The sequence below is a fragment of the Thermobia domestica genome, chromosome 16 (genome assembly GCF_964235325.1).
Source record: "Thermobia domestica chromosome 16, izTheDome1.hap1.1, whole genome shotgun sequence".
NCBI classification, from domain to species: Eukaryota; Metazoa; Arthropoda; class Insecta; order Zygentoma; family Lepismatidae; genus Thermobia; species Thermobia domestica.
In genome coordinates this window covers 18,900,695-18,924,947 of record NC_137469.1, presented here as the reverse complement: position 1 = coordinate 18,924,947, position 24,253 = coordinate 18,900,695, and the positions used below count along the sequence as shown (strand labels likewise).

Below are 24,253 nucleotides of genomic sequence, written 5' to 3'. Positions count from 1 at the left end.
CGACGACAATTAATGCGTTTGAAGCAAGCTCTGGCCAGAACACGACCAGAATGGGAGAACAGACATGATAAACTTATTGTTCAACATGATAACGCTCGCCCACATGTCGCAAAACCGGTCAAAACCTATTTAGAAAATGTCGGATGGGAAGTTTTACCCCACCCGCCGTATTCACCAGACGTTGCTCCTTCGGACTACTACTTGTTCGATTGCATGAACAACGATTTGATTGGACAGCGGTTTACTTCTTCAGAAGATATCGAAACATGGGTCTCTGACTGGATCGCTTCCAAGGATGAGGACTTCTTTCGCCACGGAATCCGTACATTGCCTGACAGATGGGCGAAAGTGGTGGCTAGCGATGGACAATATTTTTCTTAAGGTATTTATGTATTTTGTGTTTGTACTACAGCTTCAATGTGTGCGTACCAACCGCACGAATTAATTCCTAGACCAAATATAATGCGTTCAACCTGGGATCATGTACAGCAACGGCGCGCGCGCTAACCACTAAACCAATGGAGAGGAAACAAAATTAGTATAAATTCAAAGCAAGAGCTGGTAACATGATTTATGAACCGTGTAACTGTCCCGCATGTGTTACTACATCGATGCACCTTCAATTCCAATTTGAGAAGAAATACACCATACACACTGTCTCTATTACTAATTTATTATAAACATTTTTAAGTATAACGTTTTTGATTTATAAATAAACAGTTTTTTTTTTTATTAACTAAATGAAGGAGATTGGTGTTTTGAACGGTGTTCCTTTTTTAAAAGTAGTTTTAAAGGCACTTGCAAGGATTTTGTCAGTTTTGAAGGAAAACTTTTTTAGCCTAAGGTAGCTTTGTGAGGTCTGGCTGTGGTGAGGATTTTTAGTTTAATGCGACTTTGGGTTAAGGAAAGGTGTATTTTTAGTTTAATGCAACCTTGGAGCAGGTATTGGTTAGATGATTAGTGGTTAGACTGATACCAGGACCTCTTTAAGCTGCGCTTTTATAGAAGGCCTCTTGGTGGTTTGTTTCTCCTTGGGCTCTGCCGTCTTGATTGTCTGTTTTCCGTGTTGACTTTTTGTTTTCTTTATTGTTTGTAATTAATAACACGTGTTGCACTGTCATGTACTTTTGTGGGGATTCTTACAATATACAACACATTTGCAATCAATACAGGTGGAACTAAACAGCAGAAAAATGAAAAAGACAAAGTAACATGAATATTTACACCTTCCTCCATCAATTATACATTTTTAAAAAAAATCGCTGCTCAATGTTGCCAACCTCCAATTTTTTATTTACATATAATTTTAAGGATACATTTTTTTGGTAATACAGTGAAACCTGTCTTCAGCGGAATCGAGCGGGACTCGCAAAAATTTCCGTTAAAGACAGGTTTCCGCTTAATGGAGATAGACCTTTCCGTTAAAAAAAATATATATGCTTATAACGGACATAATGAGAAAATATATTGATGTACGCAACTTGTTCAATTACAGTACTTTTTCCTTCTACGGATTAATACCCAAAAATCTTAAAATAAACACAAAATATGCTGTGCACACTTTCCTTTATTTTTCCCAATAGTCAAGCAGGATTTTTTGCATACATTGCTACCACTTGGCTGCGGTATACTTCAGGACACAGAAAAGCTTTTTCTGGAATTTTGAAAGTCCTCTGAACTCTTTCCTCCTTGTTTTCACGACACATGGAGATATATAACTTCTGCTTTACCTCAATTCCTTTTTTCCAGAACTTTGTTTTGTCAGTTTTCTTCTCATTTTTGTTCGCTGTCGCTAGTTGCTACACAAGCGGAACAGAAGTACGCCTACAAAAAAGACTGACAGCTGACATGCTACGTAGGACTAACGAAAAATTGTGGGAGCTGAATATGAGTAGTGATTGACGAAGGTCAACACTGCCCATAAAGATTTAACAAAAGAACGAAGTATTTATCGCAGACAGTATATGTTTACCCTCTCACAGGATGTTTAAAATTTTTCTAAACGATGTAGTCTGAAACTCAGAATTTTCCGTTAAAGGTTTATTTTGCTTTCCGTTGTCCGCATAACACAGTTTCCGCTTAATGAAGGGACTTCTACATGTCTTTTACTCCAAAATCCATGGGACCATGAAATATTTCCCTTTAAGACAGTTTTCCGTTTAATAAACGGTCCGTTGAAGGCAGGTTTTACTGTATTTATGATGAATTAATTAGGGATAAAATAAAACAATTTTTTCAAATCACAAAATTTACTAATTATTAATGTACTTGGTTATGGAAGCAGTGGCGTAGGGAAGGGGGGGGCCCGGAGGGGAGACAATGTACTTTGGTACTTTAATGTTTGTAATTTTTCTATATGTACCTATAACAGCACTTGCCCCCCCCCCCAAACACACATCCTGGCTACGCTACTGTATGGAAGTATCCTAATCCTTCTTTTGCAGATATATTTCTGTTTACCTTAGAATCTGAAAGAATATTAGGAAATGTATTTGATTTATTTGAAATAATATTTGGATAATAATACCTAAACAACTAAAATTAGTTAACTAGTGTTTGTGTAATCAATTTAGACTTAAAACTATACTACACATATGTACGGGAAGTCTTGTAGTACAATTCTGTCCATCTGTATGTATGTTTGTAGATAGGTATCCGCGCAAGAACAGTACGGGACAACGAGACATTACTTCAGCGTCCCGAGAATAGTTTTCACCTTTCTCTTTCCCTATATTGAAACCAGAAGTGATAGACTTTACCTCTTCTGTTTTCCATGTTGAATATATATACGAGGGATAATTAAAAAAAAATTATAAAGCCTATTATGGCTTATGTGTGAGACATAGTTGGAAGATCAACACATCTGATGATAGAGGGCACTCAATACTAGTTCTCGATATAATCACAGTTTTTGTTCAACCGCTTACCACAACGGCAGAATAAAGTTTTTTATAGCATTTGCATAGAAATCCCCGTAAAGTTCTCGTAGCCACCATGAAACAGCGGTTTTGAGATAATCACATGCCAGATAATAGTAGTCTTTTTTTGCTTTAGAACAGGGAAACGGTGAAAGTCACTGTGGCTAGGCCAGAGCTGTAGAAGGGGTGCTCTCTAGTCGTTTCAAACTTAAGGTCAGTGGTTAAAGTACTGGGTCTACCGCTGTCTCTAGGGCTGTCATTAACAATATTGGTCCGTCTTCCTTTCAAGGTACGGCACCACTTCCTTCACGAGGCTGCTTTGAAATGTAGCCCTCCCCATACACTTGTACAATCTGCTTATTAGTGTCAGAAAGTGTAGTGTTTTCGGCCCACAGGAATCGCACCACTGACTTCATTCCTACTCTTTACCAATTTTCCAGACAAGTCATCATTTTTAATGTCCGTTTCTCGAGTATACATAATGAGAATCCGAAGTCTTCAGAGCAGCACCAAGACAGATATGTTATTACTCTACAAAGAAATTTTCGTTAAGTTATAGTGAATAACGTGTAAGTTTTATGCTTTGTAACCTTCTTCGATCATTCCTCATATATATGGAGAGGGTTAAATTTCATATACCGGTCTCAACACTGATCCCTATAGTTTCGAAACCCATCATAGTTTCACAATATGAAACGTAACTGACTGTTTCTTTCCTGTGATTTGTAGTTCAAGAATGAACCAAATTTTAACCGGCAAATATAATATATGTATAGATAGATATTCTGAAAAAAAGATAGTCAAGATTATCATGCGAACGCTACATATCTTTTGTCAAAGGCGTTTAACAACTGTTTGCTGCTTTACAGATGGCATAGAAACTTGGAAATGTGATGGATTTTAAACGATACAGATTCAGGTCACCGTTACACGTGAAATGTTAACGAACTGACTCCAATAACGAACTCAGAAAGTTAACATGTAGAGTAACAGGCGTATAGAAAGCGCGCCCAGACGATGGCCAGTCGGGAGACTTTGAATTTAGCACAAAGAAACCGTCATAAAATTTGTGGTTTCTTTGGAAGAAGAAAAAACTAAACGTTGCCATACATAATGCCTTCCTTTCCCTCTCCCACTCTCTTTCTCTTCCATCCATGTGTCTTGGGGTGAGATTGTGTCAAAGAAAAAAGATCATTGACAAAGATTTGGCAACAGTTTCGGTTCAGTTTTTTGCCTGTCAGTTAGTTTTCAAGGGGGAGAAAAACCAAACAGGACAGTATGAAAAGAAACCTCACACGGGGCCGGCATCCCTTTGTGAGCAAGTGGCTGTCTATTGACTGAGGCTACTATACTAACAGTACATTCTTATAAGTTCCACTGTGTGACGTCCTAATAAATAAATATACTCAAGAACAAATTTCATACCTTCTTAGAATTCCACATACTGTGATGATTTGCCAAATGCATGAACTTGTATATGAGATCCGGCTGATTCAGATCAGATGCCAAAGAACACAATTCCTTGTATGTGGACAAATTGCCGCTGAAATGAAAAGAAGAAAAAAAGTATATATATATATATATGTTGAAAAATACGCATCTATACATCCGTACATAGTTGGTTACTTCAAGAAGTTTTAAGTTTCAGTACAGGTGCCAATACTTTCGATACGGGTTATAGGTTTGAGCACATTTTCATATAAAAAGAATCACCCCTATGCATTCCAGGTGTCATTTTCCTATGTGCGTACTGTAATATCGGTTTCACTTTTACTGTTAAAAAGTGATTAAGACCAGGGAACAGATGTTTGGCAATAAAAATGTAGAGTTTTCATATATATCTAAATTGATACAGCTTCATTTAGAAACTAAGAGTTCATGAAATGTCATAAGAGATTTTGAAAAACATATCTATGGAATAGGTAATCTAGTGGTAAAAGCGTTAGATTCACGCCCGCGTGGTCCCGGGTTCGATTCCCGACTGGTGCTTCCGAATTTTTGGAGTCCACCCAGCGTGGTGAAGCAAACTGGGGAGTCACATAAAAAAGGCGTAACGGCTACTAGGTCTAGAAAACTCCTGATACGCCTGTTACCGACAGAGTGACGCAGCACGCTGACCAAGTATTCGACGCCAGAATGGATACAGTTCAACTGGTCGCTAACAGATGGCGTTGGAGCGTCAGAGCCACGAAGAGCTGTCAAACCAAGTGGTTTAGCTATTTTATAGCCATGAAATTAATTCCATTTTAAAATATTCTATGAACACACTATGTACAGCGATTCGCGACAGATGATTTATCATTTTACCACTTCTTCACTTGTATTTAAAAAGAAAAAGGAATAGTTCTTGTAACATTTCTGCCTAGTTTGGAGCATACTGCAACAGATACTAACCCGGATGGATCCTTTCCTAGTACACCTTCTTCAAACAACTTCGTGTCTGATGTCACTTGAGCTACAGATCTTCGTCCTTGAGCCAATTGGTCCACCAACTCATTCACAAGTTTACCTCTTAGCTCTTCACTGCTGCTCTCGTACACTAAACCAAGGCCTTTCGATGCTACATCTTGGACTATATCTGAAACATACACAAATATACATAAATTGAAGATGATACTAGCTATAAATTTGTTTCCCTTTCCAGTACGGACATGGGGGTTGAGCTCCACCTTTTTCGCCCATACAATTATCCAATCGTGCAAACCTAACCGAAGCCTGAACAAATTGTATAAACGATTTCTTGAGGCATAGTACTAGAACTGCATTATGTATATGGGAGACCGGGTGAGATCCTCGATTGCAATACGTTTCCAGGTTTTCCCAGACGGAGGTGTTGTGCCTGACACAGTGCCACGGGATCTTTTTTAAGTGTATGTTTTTGTGTGTAAGGACGGGGGATACAACAGAATGTCCACAATATTTGGCGAAAAAAATTCCTGACTTTCCAGATTTCCCCGACCATTGAATAATTTAAGAATACAGAAAAAAGAAAGAAACCCCAGTCTCCACCTCCCGCCTTGTTCTCTCTCCACTTCTGTTTCTTTTTTTTTTTTCAATTTCCTTTAATTCAAAAGAATGTAAATTTGCAAGCATATTGATTACATATTACACAAAATGTAAAGTTACAAACGAAAGTGTGCAGTATACAGAGTACGTAAGATGTGAAAAAATACGTATTCCAATAACAGCTAGAAATCCTTTGTTGCTTTGCATCCGAGAAACGATTTATTAAACCCATCTGACCACGTTGCACAAACTTGTTTTAAAGATTCACCGAAGCACACCACCGAAGATCCACCGAGCAAGTCTTCCTCCAAGCATTTTCGAAAGTAAGGGGATAACCCATGGTCCAAGACATAAGATGCTTTAGTTTTATTAAATGAGAAGTTCTGAGTAATTTTGCTGTCAGGAAACACCCTCTTAAAAGCTGAACTTCCATCATATGAGTGCAAAGACATATATTCAAGGACAACCTCCACTCCTCGCATGACATCTGCTGATGTGATAACATCATCATTCACGGTGAATGCCCATGGACCTAAATCGATTTTTCCCTGACCAGTTTGCCATTTCCCTTACTTTCCCTGATACATTTTTACTTCCCCGATTTTCCCCTGACTTTTCAGAAGATGGACACCCTGTACAAGTAAAAATTCTCTATTATTTTTACGTAAAAATGGAAAATAACAATCGAACTAACGCATTCCAATGAAATCAACAAATAACGTGGATATTGAATACCGGAATCTTATATTTGGAATCTCAAAAGGTAGGGAAAGAACATGTTTATGTCAAGAGGAACAGTATCAGAGAAAGAAGTGAACATACATTTTACGAATCATAATAGGAAGAAGATAATTATCATACTTGCCCTGTCTCCCCATCGAATATTTTGTCTAAGACTATGGAGGTGATAAAGCTTAACACAGAACACAATGGAACTGGAAATAAAGTGACGTACCAACCACCAAAAGTTCGAACAACAACCAATTAACAACTATAGAGATCTTAAGCTTAATTAATATTAGTTAAACACCAACCCCTGCGTTAGTGTAGCGAAAAATTCGAACATCAATACTGTGTAGAAAAACTATGAAAATTATGATCGCTGGACTAAGAAGGACAAACCTAATTTTCCGCTTGCTTTACCATTTAGCTACCGTTAGTCATAAACACCATTAGTTTACTGAATTAGCTACTTCCTTCTCTATCCTTAATCAAAATAATTTCTAAGCATTAAATGTGTGTACTATATGTGTGCACGATATGAAATTACAACCTAATCAATTTCTTGAGTCGATTTTGAGTTTAACGTTCCGTTCAGCAGCGAGGCTATATGAGACATGGACCTATTGATTAACGTGGAATCCAAACCACATGAGCTCCCTCCAGGAATCGAACCCGGGTCTCCCTTGCCCAAAGCGTTTACGCTAACCACTTAGCCACGAAGGAGCTCTCCAATTAATTTTTTATTTGTTAGGATCTTTACATTATACAGAGTGTCCGAGAAGTCCTTCCCTGATTACAGAAATTGATAACTCAGGCTAGAAATAAGATAGAAATATGAAACTGTTGTTGAATTGTTTACAAACTATAAAAGTTTTTGTCTGTGTTAGGTTTGTTTTGTTTTACCAAGTCTCAATTTTTTTTTGTTTTAGGTTTGTAGTACGTAAGTAAGAAGCCCAAGAAGCCATGCCAACCAACCAGGAGAAGGGACAGTGTGTCCTGTGGTACCATGAGACACGATCACCAACCACGGTGCAGAGACAGTTCCAGACAACATTTGGGAGGACTCCACCTGATGTCAAGAGCATTAAAGCCTGGTATGAGAAGTTCAAGAACACAGGGTCGGTTGCTCACCTTCCGAGATGTGCTACGTGCTACCAAGGGTGCTCATGTGGAAGTGTACTGATGTGACCAAAACTTTTATAGTTTGTAAACAATTCAACACCAGTTTCATATTTCTATCTTATTTCTAGCCTGAGTTATCAATTTCTGTAATCAGGGAAGGACTTCTCGGACACCCTGTATATAGTAGAATCATTTTAACTTTGCATGTCTCCCCGGTAAATTCAGTACTCCAAGAACTTCTCAAACTGCCAATGAACTGCATTCATTACTATATTTTCATAACAAACATTCAAGTACGCACTGCAAATATACAGAATTATATACGTACAATTAGTGGAAACCAAAGTATTTGTTTTTTTCAATAGGTACTCTTTCATCGTATGATTTCATTCATATCTAACACTAGACAGTTAGGTAAAAGCAATTTAAAAATACGAAAATATTTGTCTCTTAGTGTAGAACAGTAATTAATACCTACCACTGTTTTCGGACAGAAGATCCATGAAGGCTTTTTGAATCCTTTCCAAGTTGTCCTTTACAGTTTGATGTTCAGAGCACCTCTTGAGCAGGGCCAAAAGCCAAATGCACGACGCCTATAAAATTATAAAGTTTCATTAATCTGTGTGGATCTATTTTGTATCTCCTTAATTAGAATTACAAATTAAGTTGACTTTGTGAGTTATCAACCGTGTTATTGTAACACAGGAAAAGTTCGAGGGAAATATATTTAGACTCTTAATTGTTTGAACTGAGTAACTGTTATGCTTTGACATGAGATGAAATTTTAGCTTTAGGATTCATGGTAATGCCCTATAGGCTAAATTACAAGGATGACTACTGAAAATGAATGTGAATGAGTAATTGTGTGATTGGTGTCATGATAATGTGGGAGAAAACGGGAGAACCCCGAGAAAACCCACGGATACGATATTGTCCACCACAAAAACATATAAAGTATGATTGAACAAGCGACTCCTTGTACTAGAGGTGGGCGCTCTACATCCGAGTCACCGTCTCCATTGCTATGTTTTCTTCTACTAATCTTCAATACTGCCAGGTTCTGTGAATTCTTGCTCATTCTAGCTTTGGACTTACGTACAACTTCAATAAACTCTGACCAAAGCGAACATTTAACGGCAATATATCATTGCCGAAATTGAAACACAGATTAGCAACACAGTAGTTGCTCTTTAATCCGGCAGTTCGGGACCACAGCCGTGACGAATTGGCGAACATCAATATAGTTTTAATGGGAATACCAAAGATAAATACTCTAGATAAAAATCGAAAGATTGAAACAGTGTAAACATGATATATAACCCGCTAGAAAACAGGAAACATTGCAATTAACTGAAAACTTAATTACGATAAATACTGAACGAACTGAGAACGCGAGAGCTCAGTGGTGCAACCTGGCGGTCAACAAATACCCTAATTCCCCCCCCCCCAAAAAAAAAAAATATCCGCGAGCGGCTCCATGCCGGATTATAAAATGTGCGGAACGGTAGAATGCAGGTTTAAAGAGCGCCTACTCTATCTGCCGAATCCACCCAAGGAGCGAGCGGCTCGATCGGTGCAGGATCACAGAATGTGCCGATCCGTAGAATTCCGGACTAAAGAGCGCCCACTGCATCTGCTGAATTCATCTAGGAAAAACGCAAGTGGATCGATCGTGCCGGATTACAGAATGCACCAAACTGTAGGATGATGATTCAAGAGCAATTACTGTAACAAATGTTTGCTTCGGTCAATTTTATTTATATCTAAGCCGTATTTTAATTCACAAAAAAACTACAGTTAATTGCTAAATGTTCTTTTTGTGGATATTTCGATGTGGCATTATACTTATGAAAATTTCATTAATTGGAATTCGAAATTCCAATTGTTTAACCTTGGTTGTTTTTGTCTAAGTTCAATTTTGGTTCTTTCTTTCTGACAAAATATGACTCGAATATAGATCTTTCTACCAAGTACGAAGTTTTTATCTTAAAACAACCCAAGAATTACGCTATTCTGGTAAAAGTTTCATATTACATAGAATAAGCATACACATGCATACGTTAATCAGTTAGTTTAAACAATTTACGAAATGACAATTACCTGTCTCGAATTTGGATGAGGCGTCGGAATAAACTTAGTCAGAAGTTCCTCAAGTACCCACTGAAGATCCGACTCGTCCGGCTGTACCGGTGAGCGGTATTCAGATTCCATAACAGTCCACACATCTCGACCTGCGGGCGATGATGGTCCCTGGATACAGCAAACGAGAGCTTCGCCAATGGTAAAATGGACTTCCACATCTCTGGTCTGAGTATAAGAGAGGCCATATTAATTGCTGTAAAAAAATAGATCACACAAAACACTAGGAAACTATGATGGAATAATAGAGGAAAGTATAGCCGCTGGACTGTAGGAACTCCAACTCCGATCTCTCGTTTGTCAGTTCTTACGTCACTGGAGTTACTAGCGACATGGCCATTTCTTCTCTATGATAGTGTTAAATTTCTTAAATCCTATTGACCAGTCATTTGTTGAAATTAATAAGTTATTCAAGTAAATAATTCACTTGAAGGAATCTTGGGAGTGCTATCGTATAAAGTAGTCGTAGGCGCTGAACAATGAAAGAAACATAGAAAACTTCTGCCACTGAACTGCACTGAAAACGTATCTATAACAAAGTAAATCCACTGACGCACACATCAACAGATTTCTGAAACTATTAAGAGTACGCGTAGAATCTTGAAATTTTGTGTAAATATTCTTCTTAAATCTTAGGCTGTTATAAGATAGTATTTTGTGATGTAAGGTCCCCAAGGGTGCCCATCGGGGGGGGGGGGGGCAAGGTGGAGCGCTTGCCCCCTCTACAGGAAATTGCACTTCGGAAGATCGAAAACACAATAGATTTTTTAGAATAGTTATCGAAAATTTTGAGACTACATTTGAAATGTCGTTTATACTTGTCCCCCTGGAAACCGTAACATGGGCGCCCTTGGAGGTCCCTAAGGATAAAGAGGAGTTTGGAAGGGTTATTATTATTATTATTACTAGCGTCAATTACCCGCTTTGCTGGGTTAAAAAATCACCGATAGAAACATATCTATCTATCTATCTATCTATCTATCTATCTATCTATCTATCTATCTATCTATCTATATATATATATATATATATATATCTATATATATGAAAAATCAGAAAATAATAAGAAATGAAATCTTTAAGTTTTACGTCCCACGGTTATGCCGGTTAGGCTAAAGGAGACGGTGATGATGAGAGATGAGTGAAACGGTGGAATGAAGAAAGTAGGAGGAAACGGGAGAACCACGAGAAAACCCACGAACATGGTGTTTGTCCACCACAAAGTCCACACGGCGCGAGCTGGGATCGAACTAGGGACCCCAAACACCGGAGGTGAGTGCTCTACCACTGAGCCACCGCGTCCCCCAGAAAATAATAAGTAATGTATACAAATAAAAATTTAAAATTACTATTGTGGGCTGAATTTGGATTTAAACGACATCGGAAGTGTCACTGTTCATCTCAGCGAACCGAAAACTATGGATTCGGCATTAATATTGCTCACTTTCGATAATTTTATATATTTCCCATCTCTCCCTCCTCATGTTGAGGGGCTGAATTTGGTTTTAAACGGCATCGGCACTGTTCATCTCAGCTACCCCGAAAACTATGGATTCGACATTAATATCGGTCATTTTCGATCATTTTTAAATATCCACTTCTCCCCTACGTTGTACTGTCAATGTGAAATGATAATAATCATCCCAGGCCCGAACCTCATTTATGTTGAAAATTTGATCGAGATCGGTCGGGTGGTTCAAAAGGTCGAAGTCACAAAACATAGTGACTTTCATTTTTATATATACATTTTTCACAAATGCTTTCCACAAACCGTATTACCGTGTGCGAAAAACGAGAATTCTACTAGTACATGTATATCTACACAGCTTGCCAAAGCTTCTTCAACTTAAATATCACTTCTACCAATCACCAGCAGATGGCAGTTCAGTAGGGATTGGGGGAATAAAGCATCAACAAGTAGTAGTCGTGTCGCTGGTTGTTCGTGGTACAGTAATCACTCCACATACAAGAGATCGGAATTCAAGCTTCCGTCAGTCCAGCCGGTAGACTTTTCTATGTTATTCCATTATTGTTCTACAATTAATTACATTAGGTGTTAAGATCAGCACTAATCATTGATGCCTTAGTGAATCAAACCACTCCTTTTCCTTCTAATCTAAATCTTACTTACTATAGTAAAGTATATTTCATATCTTACAGAATTTTCACATTTTCAGGCACCCCCCCCCCCCCCGAAACAAAATAGTAAATACGCCACTGATCTAAATCCAAATATAAAAACGCTGAAGCATGTATTAAACCATTTTATGGTGTTCTCGTATGGTGCGCGGATTGCCTTCATAGGTCTTTCCCTTCAACATACCCCATAGAAAGTAATCCGGTGGGGGCAAGTTTTTTTTTTTTTTGTTTTTTTGTTTTTTTTTATCAACTGTGTGAATTCTAAGAGTTTATAAGCACAAATTATTTCGACCTGTCAGTCATACTAATTGTAAAATAACTTCAACCCTAATTTTAATACTAATAGTTGGCTGGGAAAACTGAGCTTAAGGAAGACCACATAGCACAATTCAAGTTTTTAATAATTACAAAAATGTATTTAAAGGAAACAGCTACACTTTAATGGGTCAGGAAGGAACTGCTTCGGAATTCTTTCATCCTGTAACTATTTCTGACTCAGTACAATTTCCGTATAGTCAATTAACACATTATAGTGAATTCTGATCTACAAAACTCGAAATAATGGAGCTTATTGAGTTGTAGGAAAAATAGTATGACTATATTTGTTCGAGACGTTAACACGTATGCTGCACTGATCTCGCTTCTGGTGGGAAGAGTCCCGGATTTGATTCCCGGTGGGAACCCACGCAAATGTCGGGCTGATACCTAATATAATGGCCCTAGGTCGCTTCTCCATTTGTTTCTTCATCTCCGGTTCCTCAAGGAATGTGATCGCCGTCGGACGTCTCTCATCTCTCATACAAGACAGGCTAATATGGCCACAGATGACGAAAGCCAAGAAATTTAATTCCTAATCCTAACATGTTGCACTGAAAGAAGAAATTAGAAGAGATGATACCGATATGTAATGTAGTTAAGACGCAGTAGTTAAAAGATGGACGTGCTTATTACGTAAATATATTGTAGAGAATCATAATAATTAGTAATGATACGTATACGAAGAAATCTGAATTAATATAGGATTAAGAGTTGTATATATGTGCAAAATTTATCAGTAATAGAGGTGGGTTCGGGGAACATGAAATTGGTGTGAAAAGTCTTCAAAGTAGTTGTACAGTGATATCGATATTTGAACAAATACATGTAGAGGCCGATGATGACAATAGTCTATTTAGAAATCAGAAAGTTGTAAACACTAATTTGGAGTTGTCAAAGAGTGGTATTTATTTATTTATTGAACAAATTCCCAGATACAGCATAATTTTGCCATTTTACACAATGGCAAATATTAACAAGCAGGAAAAAAAAAAGAAAGAAAAAAGAGAACAAATAAAAGTATATATCAACAACAATAACACCAATATTGTCAACAAAGAGTGCATAAGTAATATTATTTAAACAGCATGCGTTTAATTGATCTGTCTTAACACCGGGTAATTCGAAAAAAATGTCCACATCAACTGCTAGATGATTATAATAGTATGGTATTCTGTGAAAAAGAGACCTCTATATAACTGCCAACCTAGGCCGGGTAAGATGGAATAGTTGGGTATTCTGGGTTTTGTAGGAAGGAACACACAAAGGATAGTTCTTGAAGTAGGGTTTCCGATCTTAAGTTCCCATTAACTATCTTATGGAGAAATTTTAGGTCCGAGTTATTTCTGCGTATTCCCGGGGTCTGGATATTAAGATGTCATAAGAATTCCTCCTTGGCTAATACTCGAAGTGCGAGAACACGAAAGCGTACTAATGCAATAAAGAAATTGAGAACAGACTCAAAATGAAATGAAATCTTTAAGTTTTACGTCCCACGGTTATGCCAGTTAGGCTAAAAGGAGACGGTGATGATGAGAGATGAGTGAAATGGTGGAATGAAGTGGGAGGAAACGAGAGAACCCCGAGAAAACCCACGAGCACGGTGTTTGTCCACCACAAAGTCCACACGGCGCGAGCTGGAATTGAACCAGGGACCCCAAGCACCGGAGGTGAATGCTCTACTACTGAGCCACCGCGCCCCCGAGAACAGACTTAAGTTTAGAGAGATGTGTAGGCGCGGCCACGGCCCATATGGAAGAGCAGCATTCGATCTTGGGCGCTATTCGAGTTTTATAGAATGTTGCTAATAATGCCAAAGTGCATAGTTCAGTGAATCGGTAAAGGAGTCCCAACATAAGCATTGATTTCTCAACTATTGTAGTACGGTAGTAGTCAGAAATGTAATAGAAAGCAAAAACGGTAATATAATCTCAAGCACAGTCCAGATCATACCCTCTTCTTGGAGACGTAACAGCAGATGCGCTGATCAAGCATTACCCAGTGACGATTACCTGTTTGGATAAGGCTCCTCATGTGTTTAACGTTCGACTTACAGTTTACTTGCAACTGATTTGTGAAACGGTAAACAGTATGAAACCACTACGAATATTTCAAACAAAAAGTTCTTTAAACAAACAAAATACGATGAAAATTGGGAAGGAAGCCTACCTCTTTCGCCATATCCAAAAATCCTTGCACAATCACTCTACTATGTGGAAATTGCTCGCCTATGCACAAATTTCCTTTGGCCTTGGCAGCTTTCTCCTTTACCTGCAATATTAGATTTTTTCACGTATTAAGTATTGAAATAAAATGCAATGGGGGAAAAAAATCACAGAATACTTCAAAACTACTGAAAGCAAATTAAATACTCTATTAAAATAACATTACTTCTAATTAAAACAATGTCTCTTTCGACATAGCAAATCCAGAAATACATGGGTAGTATAATTAATACAAGCCGTAATTCATTTGCAATGAAACTGAAATACAAATAAATTGTATCAAATTAGATAAAACTTATTATTATTTTAAATACACCAACTACCTGTTGTGATGACAGGACAATTGGAGAGCTGCTATGAAAGGGTCTGACGGTTGTTGATCTAGATTCGGGATGATATTTATATATTGCTGGGGTAATGGTAACATCAAATTTAGAAGAGAACAGGTGCACTTAGGTATCCATATGATACAGAGATTTCTAAAGGTTACGAGTTATGGGAGACAAACAAGTCTGTGGATATAAAGTGTATATCTGTTATCTATGAATACAATATGTATCAATGGTGTAGGTATATCAGTAGTATAGTAACCCTAGTATGATTTTACAGAGATGCCGCCGCTTTTGTGATGTTTAACTGATCACACGAATCATCTCATACAATCAAATATAATATATTCCTTGACGTAAATTTACATCTCAATACTATCACACTATTAAGATTGTATGGACGACGTTACACTCCAACGAACCTGCTCACAGAAACGTGAAAACTAACTCATGAACATTGAATGAAAAAAAAAATGTCAATTTTATTCGAAAATCGAAAGAGTACGATAATAAAATAATAATAATAAAATTAATTTATTTTATTTTAAATTATTAATTAATTTATTTAAAAAAAAAGACTTGATGGCTATGGAAAAGTCTGATTATATGCCGATTTGATGTTCTATTATATGCTTTCAGAAATTTCAATCACTATTGTTACGTCGCAAATTTCTCAGATTCAAATGACCTGATTGTTTCTGCACATAGTCAAATAATTTCATAACAAATTAATTGTTGGAGATATCACTGCTCGATGAGTCCTTTTGTTGACTCTACACACACAGCCTGTAATCAAGCTCTTGCTACATACGTTGCAGCAGATCAAGCATGATCTGGGGATCATAACTATATTCTATTCTTGAGAAATCCTCACAAAAATAATTGATAGGACCGAGGACTATGATATAGGTCGATTTATTTATTTCAGCTGCATTCCTTTCTTTGAATTCTGAACACTACCTATGAATTTATGTATCTACTTCACGTACCTGTATCAAAACTTGTCCACAAATTCCACTGGATAATAATAACACACGACACAAAATGCTCCCGTTTCCGACGGCAATATTTTTTTCCATACTACTCCTAGCGACGTATATTAATACTACGAAGCTGTGCTAGCACGTTCTTTTCTAAGATTATTTTCTACATAAGTGCCGAATCTGTGTTACTTAAATTTCATTCCATGGAAGTTATATTTTAACTAAATACATAGAAGTTCGTCGGGATCGTAATATGGAAAATTATGGATGCGTTGAAATATCAAATAATATTTTTCATAAAGTGAACACTTTCAAATGTCTAGGATCAATCTTGACAGACGAAAATCGTATTTACGAAGAAATTAAATGTCGACTAAAAGTAGGGAATTCGTGTTATTATTCACTTCAAAATCTCTTGTTACGAATTCTGTCGAGGAATTTGAAGCTTAAAATATATAAAAAGATTAATCATGCCTGCTGTTCTGTATGGTTGCGAAACCTGACCTCTAAGGGAATAACGTAGACTGGAAGTATTTGAGAACAAGAACCTGAGATGAATATTCGGACCCAAAAGGAACGGGAATGGGGAATAGCAGAAACTTCATAACGACGAACTACATAAGTTGTACGGTTTACCGAACATTGTCGGGGTCATCAAATCTAGGAGACTCAGATGGCTAGGTCATGTAGCCAGGATGGAAAAAAATAGGAACGCTTTCAAATTCCTAACTGGAAGACCAACCGGAGAACGACCATTAGGGAGACTTAGACGCAGATGGGAGGACAATATGAAGATGGATCTCACAGAAATAGGAATACAAAGTAGAAACTGGATCCAGTTGGTTAAGGATAGAAGTCAGTGGAGAGCTTTTATGAACGCGGATTGAACCTTTGGGTTCCACAGGCCATAAAGTTGCTTAGTTAGAAAGTTACATTTTTCTGTATTTCAAATCGAGAAAATCATTTGTTCTAGCAATAATGAACATGAAACTCACCTTCGAAGGAAGTTTGGCGTTATTTAATATGCTCTGAAGTTTTTGAACAACTCCTAATTTTCCGACTGTTGCACCCTCATCTTCGCTAGGAAGTGGTAAAGGACCACAGCGTCCCAACTCACCAATCGCCAAACATGCTGCACTGATTAGCAACACATGTTGGTGCTCCAAGAATGATACTGTAAATTAAAAAAAACAATATATCTAATTCACTTATCAAGGTTAAGAGCCTGATATACTAAAAATAATACAAAACTTACCATTTTTCTTTTGCATATTCATTCATAAGTGAAAGGAGATAATGAAATACAACTTAACACAATCATAGATAATATTATTCTACAATAGAAAATATGAACCTCAAGTATTTTCAGTGTTGCTATCCATAGAAATTACAGTGTTGCCAGAGTAACATTTCTCCCAAAATCTAAGTTAAGGCCCGACTAGAGGAACGAACTTTACTGCATTTGATTACGTATTATGTTGTTTTGGTATTCTGTAAACTACTTGTTAAATAACATATTTAATTTGAAGGGCTGGCGGGATAAAAGGGATAAGTCCATCTATTCGCAGAAGGGATGTTTTTATGCCCAATTATACATTGAACCAATGCCTTTCGAATGGTGTTGTTGGTTGTGGGATAAATGGAACCAATCCTTCTAAAATAACTAAAAAAAATAAAAATAAATTATCAAAGACAAAAGTTATTTGGTTTCAGAGCATTGTTTTTGCTCTCCTGAAAAATTTTTCAAAGTGGACTTATCCCTTTTATCCCGCCAGCCCTTCATTTTAATGACTGTATGTTAAAACTATTTTGTTTATTACAAACTAAATACAACTACCATTTAAAAAGTACTTCACAGGATATCAAAACAACATAATAGGTAATCAAATGCGGTTGAGTTCCTTCCTCTAGTCGCTACCTTAGCTTAGATTTTGGGGGAAATATTATTTTGGCAACACTGGAAATTCTTCAGGTTCATATTTTCTGTTGTAGAATAACATCTATAATTGTGGTAAGTTGCATTTCATTATCTCCTTTCACTTATGAAAAACAAGCAAAAGAAAAATGGAAAATTTTATTTATTTTTAGTATGTCAGGCTCTTAACTTATAGTACTTTCACAGCGGCATATGCTGTTATCCTTTAGTCATGCAGTATTGTTAACAATGCCTGCGTATGGAAACGTCCAGGAAATCAAATGAAAATAATAACCTTACAATGTTTAGTTTCCAATTAAATTAAGAGTCAATATCACAAACCTAACATTGCGCCTAGTGACACCAGACACAATCATATCGAAAAAGTCAAGAAAAATTATTTATGACGTAAAGAACTTTCGCCGTATTCGATTATGTTGAAATATTAGATTCGTGGTACTGAATTCTTTTAAAATTTTGGAAGCAAGTATAGTAAAATTTTTCTTTTATTTTCATAAATCAATTATCAAACATTCATTCTACATATATGATTTTTTGGCTCGTTGATCTTGAAAAATATTAACGAATTGTTAACTACTGTTCTGATACTAACAGCCTATTAACACCCGAATAGATTGTGAGGATTGAATACTGTCTTGAACGGCTTCGCAATAACTTGTAAATGATTTCTACAATAACTTGTAAAATCTATTACTTCCACAGATATCTGAAGGATACAACCTGCCCTTTGTGCAGAAAATCGTCTCGAGACTTCTCGTGTTCACACTTTTATCTGTTTTGGTATATACTGTCAAGAAAATTCTTAGAAGAAAAAGCTGTCATTTACACAGTTAAAATAACTAAAGAGGAAGCTTATGGCTCCCATCTCATTTTAGATTCTGACACTTAAAAAATTCTTGCATTTCCAAGCTTTCCGCTCTCCTTTGGTGCCTTTTCCATGGAGGACAAAAGTAGAAGTACAAGAAACAAAACCAAGAAGGAAATATACAGGAATGGACTTAATGAGGAAGATCATTCCTGGCCTTGTAAATTGTTGTATGCCACTCGTCAAATAGCGGAATGGTACGTTGCGAAATGGTGGGATCAAGCTGTGTGTTCTTTAGTTCGGGCAGAGAAGGTTGCTAATTTATGCTCTTTTTACTATTGTTGTGGCAATAATAGATTTATTTTTTAAATTTCTGTCTCTCTCTGCTTATTTAACCAACCTTTATATACAAGAAGTTTTGGATGTACAGCGTATGTCCGAGAAGTATCGGGTTTGGTTTGTTCCGAAGTTGGAATGCGCACGCAGGCAAGTCGCGGTGGCGGGACGTGGTAGGAGGGGATGGCAGGGAAGCGACTTAACTCCCGGCAGTAGGTTCCGAGACGCTAGAGTGAGCAGAGCGTGATTGTAGCAAGTGTCTGTGTCTGCCGTCGTTGAAACCTCGAGAATGTGAAATGCAGAGATTTGTGGAACAACGTTATGCAATCACGTTCTGTGTCAAACTGAACAAAACCACTAGGACACATGTACTACGATTCATGAGGTTTATTAGAATAGTGCCATGTCACGTACAAGGAGGTTCGCGTGGCACAATATGTTCAAAGATGGCCGTGAACCGGTTGAAGATGATGAACTCGCTGGACGTCCCTCAACGAGCCGAAATGAAGACAATGTGGCGAAAGTGCGGGAACAGCTGAACACAGATCGTCGGTTCAGTGTGCGCTTGATTGCCGACGCAGTAAATTTGCCGAAAAGGATTGTGCACGAATAAAATTAATCACAGGAACGCTGAACATAAGAAAAGTGAGCGAGAAATTTGTGTCTAAAGTGTTGACTGACGATCAGAAAGCACGACGTGTGGCTGTTGCTGCAGAAATGGTTGCACGTTTGGAAGAGAATCTAAATTGTTTAGACAATTTTATCACTGGTGACGAAACGTAGATCTTCGAGTATGACCCGGAAACAACACGGCAAAGTGCGGAGTGGCAGAGGAGCAGTCTCCAAAATCGAAGAAAGCTCGCATGAGCAAGTCGCGAGTCAAATCCATGTTCATTGTGTTTTTCGACGCGAAAGGAGTAGCGCACAGGAAGTTTGTATCTGCCGGGCAGACTGTCACCAATAAATTTTACGCAGCAGTGCTCCGCCGTTTGAAGAATCCTGTTCGCCGAGTGCGATCGGAAATCGCCGATTAGTGGACACTCCTCTTTTTTTTTTTTTTTTTTTTTTTTTTGTCTCTTGTTTCTTGTTTGTGGTTTCCTTTCCCTCCCTTATTCAAATCCCCTTTCACCTATTCCAAAATGCAAAACAAATAAATTAAAGAAATAAAAGGCAATGATGATAACCCGTGCCGGTTTTAATTTTCAGATACCGGTTCTGAAACACGGGCCTGAGCCTTAAAAAAAAAAAAAAAAAACCCTCCATCATGACAATGCGCCTAGTCACATGTCTCTAGTTGTGTTGGCCAAAAACAACGTGGCAATGCCACCCCAGCCACTTTACAGTCCCGACCTAGCCCCGTGTGACTTCTTTCTGATTCCCTGCATCAAAAGGACCCTGAAAGGACGGCGTTTCGACACGATTGACATGGTGCAAGCAGCTTCGACAAGGTGCCTCAACAGTGTTCCGGTTGCCGAGTTCCAGGGACATATGAAAGAGAAAATGCGCCGGCAGTGGTGTATTGATGCCCAAGGGGACTATTTTAAAGACTTCTAGTTCACTGTACACAAATGTCAATAAACGTGTTTCATATGAGACCAGTCCCGATACTTTCCGGATACACTCTGCATGAAAGGAGTAAACATTTTTTTAAAATGTCTTTTTGTTTATTTTTAACTTCAAATAAAATTCTTAAATCTATTACATTGTGTTTCTTCTTAAAAAATTATATAGATTTGACACCAGTATTCTGTTTTAACATTTCTTAGATGTTCTTTGATGCATACCTTAAAATGTATTTGTATCATGACTATATAACCGGCTAGCCAATTCCATGTTATTTCGTAGACTCCTGCCTTTTTCATTGGGCTCCGTGTAATAGCTCTTAAATAGGGTAATATTCTTATATGTCTCATCAATATTCTTATATGTATTTGGTCTAGGAATTAATTCGTGCGGTTGGTACGCACACATTGAAGCTGTAGTACAAACACAAAATACAGAAATACCTTAAGAAAAATATTGTCCATCGCTAGCCACCACTTTCGCCCATCTGTCAAGCAATGTACGGATTCCGTGGCGAAAGAAGTCCTCATCCTTGGAAGCGATCCAGTCAGAGACCCATGTTTCGATATCTTCTGAAGAAGTAAACCGCTGTCCAATCAAATCGTTGTTCATGCAATCGAACAAGTAGTAGTCCGAAGGAGCAACGTCTGGTGAATACGGCGGGTGGGGTAAAACTTCCCATCCGACATTTTCTAAATAGGTTTTGACCGGTTTTGCGACATGTGGGCGAGCGTTATCATGTTGAACAATAAGTTTATCATGTCTGTTCTCCCATTCTGGTCGTGTTCTGGCCAGAGCTTGCTTCAAACGCATTAATTGTCGTCGATAACGTTCTCCATTCATAGTTTCACCCGGTTGCAGCAGCTCATAGTACACCACACCTTTCATATCCCACCATATGCACAGCATAACCTTTGCACAGTGAATATCTCGTTTTGGTTGTGATGGACCTGGTTCACCTGGTTTCACCCAAGCCTTTTTTCGTTTAGGGTTCTCGTAATGGATTCACTTCTCATCACCCGTAATAATTCGATGCAGAAACCCCTTTCTGCTCTGTCGTTGAAGCAGCAATTCGCAAATGGTTTTTCGTCTTTCAACGTCTCTGTCTTTCAATTCATGTGGAACCCAATGTGACATCTTTTGAATAATTCCCATGGCTTTCAAGCGTTTGGAGACTGTTGTTTGATCAACGCCTAATGCTGCTGCAAGTTGTTCCTGCGTTTGACACGAATCCTGCTCGAGCAATGCTGTCAATTCTTCGTCTTGAAATTTTTTTGGCTGTCCAGCTCGCTCTTCGTCTGCCAAGCCGAAATCACCACTTCTAAACCGTGCAAACCACTTCTGACACGTTCGCTCAGCTAGAGCATGGTCACCATACACTTCCACCAAAATACGATGACTTTCAGTCGCACTTTTCTGCATGTTAAAGTAATGCAGCAGGACACCCCGCAAAAACACTTTATCAGGCACAAATTGCGCCATGTTCACTTAACTACAAACTGGTGTTGTTGACGCTTTAATCCACTGCCCTATACTACGAACGATACGCGATGACAGGGGTTTGCAACACATGTGTGGATACACGGAACTGTGGGACGCTCCGTTCGTTGCGCCATCTCTTGTCCACCCGCACGAATTAATTCCTAGACCAAATATTTCAAAATCTTCCTTATAAATCAACGCATTCAAATACAGTTTCGATTACTTCTTTAATGAAAAATATGTATCATTTATGCAACTACTCTACCATTTTAATTTTACCCTTTAATTTTCAAATATCACTTCATAGATGCCCTGTACTGTTGGATCCGTCGCTATGACAGTGTATGAATGATCAACACTAATAGTAACTACAATGGTATTGAGAAATTTGTCTTTCAGAAAAAGGAATTTTCACCACATAAACAAAAAATACAATATTTTGTTCCAAAATAATTTGTAAATCCTTCACCGAAACTTAATTTATTAAGTTCTGTCTATTAGGAGATAACCAGTATTTTGTCGTTTAGCACTAAGCATTGACAATTACATAACATCTATATTCCTATACCCGAACTATTTTGAAATCCTGCACTTACCTACTGAAGCCACTCCTTCCTTGTAAATGTTCCAATCGGACAAAGAGGCAGTCTGATTTTCTTTTCGTTTCAAATAAACCTTCCTTCCAAGGCTGTAGCCCAACGCCAATATGCATCCATGCTTTGCTTCTAATCCCTATAGAACAATAAATAAATAAATAAATAAACCGAAATTATACACACTTCACGACTTTTAATTGATATACGTTGTTATATACACCAACTACAAGGTACTTGAAATAGGAGTTGAAGCGTTCCTGGTAAATATATATCCTCGGGGTATCAACGAGGTGAAGTGTCGTTGTACAATGTTTAGAGAACAGACATAGTTCTCACCTTCAGGGTTCCGAAACCAATATACTTTCCCGAAGTTCAGGATAATGGGATAGAAAAATAAAAACAGCAATAGCAATTTGAAAGAAGGCAACAATTTCAACAGGGACGTTGGCTATCAACTTACTAACACCTATATTTCCCTAATCAGAAAGCAGTAGCTAGCGACTAGTTACAGCCAGTCATCGGGCCAACAACTGATTGGTCAATCAACCAACCAATCAGAAAGCATCAACCACCGACCAATCACATCCAGCCTTCAGGACAACAACTGATTGGGCAATCCATCAGCCAATCAGAGCCCTCCTTGTCCGCTCCAGATAGTATATATATACACAATTCCTCTGCCTGGTCTCCATACTAACCCTGAAGATGAGAGCTATGTCTGTTCTCGAAGCGTTGGACAACGAACACTTCATCTAGTTGATATCCCGAGAATATATATAATTTCACTCTACTATTTTAGCTGAAAATTCAACGTCATTGAGACTTTCCATCCTCTACTAGTGTTTTCGTATTATTTCTATAGTCCATCTACACACACATCTGACACACTGGCCCCTTAGATACACTTCTGCCAACAAACCAGGTATCCACATTTTGTTCTCCCTGAAACTCAAAGAGGTCTCCCAGTTTGCATCACTACCACTTCAACATATGCTTCCGTTCTACCCCGCCTGATATAGTACAGATAATCCCCTAACACATCACTAACAACGGCCAGGTGCTGAACACGCACCCTCAGTTTACCCTTATGCATTACAGTATTGCAAACTGTAGGTGTACCCATTATATTGACATCCACCTGTATATACTACTTTCCAATATGAACAACAGGAACGGAACTGCTCTAGTGGCTAGCACGTGCCCCTTTGTGCATGTGGTCCTGGGTTTGATTCCCAGTGGGACAGTACTTTCATGATCATTCACTTTCATTAATCAACCGTCTCATTTAGCCTGAAGGGCATAATTGTGGTACGTTAAACTAAATAAATAAATAATTTTATGGACAGTACAAAGAAAATGTATCTTGAACAACCAATATATTTTGGGCTAACAATGCACTATCTAATCCATCAGGAAACTTAAGCTATACATTGAATCTTGTTAAGGAATAATTACCTTATCTTTTAGAGACTTTTGCAGATCACGTATGGCATCTTCGAACTCGGAATCATTTAATCCATGGGCTAATACAATTCCATAGAGTTGCGAGGATATTTCTCGGACATCCTCCTTCATGGAAAACAGAAGGTCCTGGAAAGTAAATATATTAAAACGTAACTGAAATGGAATTATTATT

The 24,253-nt window shown here is 37.9% G+C and overlaps 1 protein-coding gene across 1 annotated transcript in view; it reads right to left on the bottom strand.

Annotated features, from left to right (window-relative positions):
* Positions 1–24,253, bottom strand: part of LOC145672940 (proteasome adapter and scaffold protein ECM29) — a gene marked incomplete in the record, with an annotated part of 148,951 nt that overhangs the window by 52,013 nt on the left and 72,685 nt on the right. The window contains 8 exon segments of the mRNA XM_081742170.1: positions 4,344–4,461; positions 5,313–5,496; positions 8,248–8,362; positions 9,870–10,076; positions 14,532–14,633; positions 16,895–17,073; positions 22,618–22,753; positions 24,073–24,207. Of these exon segments, the coding sequence (XP_081598296.1) occupies positions 4,344–4,461; positions 5,313–5,496; positions 8,248–8,362; positions 9,870–10,076; positions 14,532–14,633; positions 16,895–17,073; positions 22,618–22,753; positions 24,073–24,207 (1,176 nt within the window).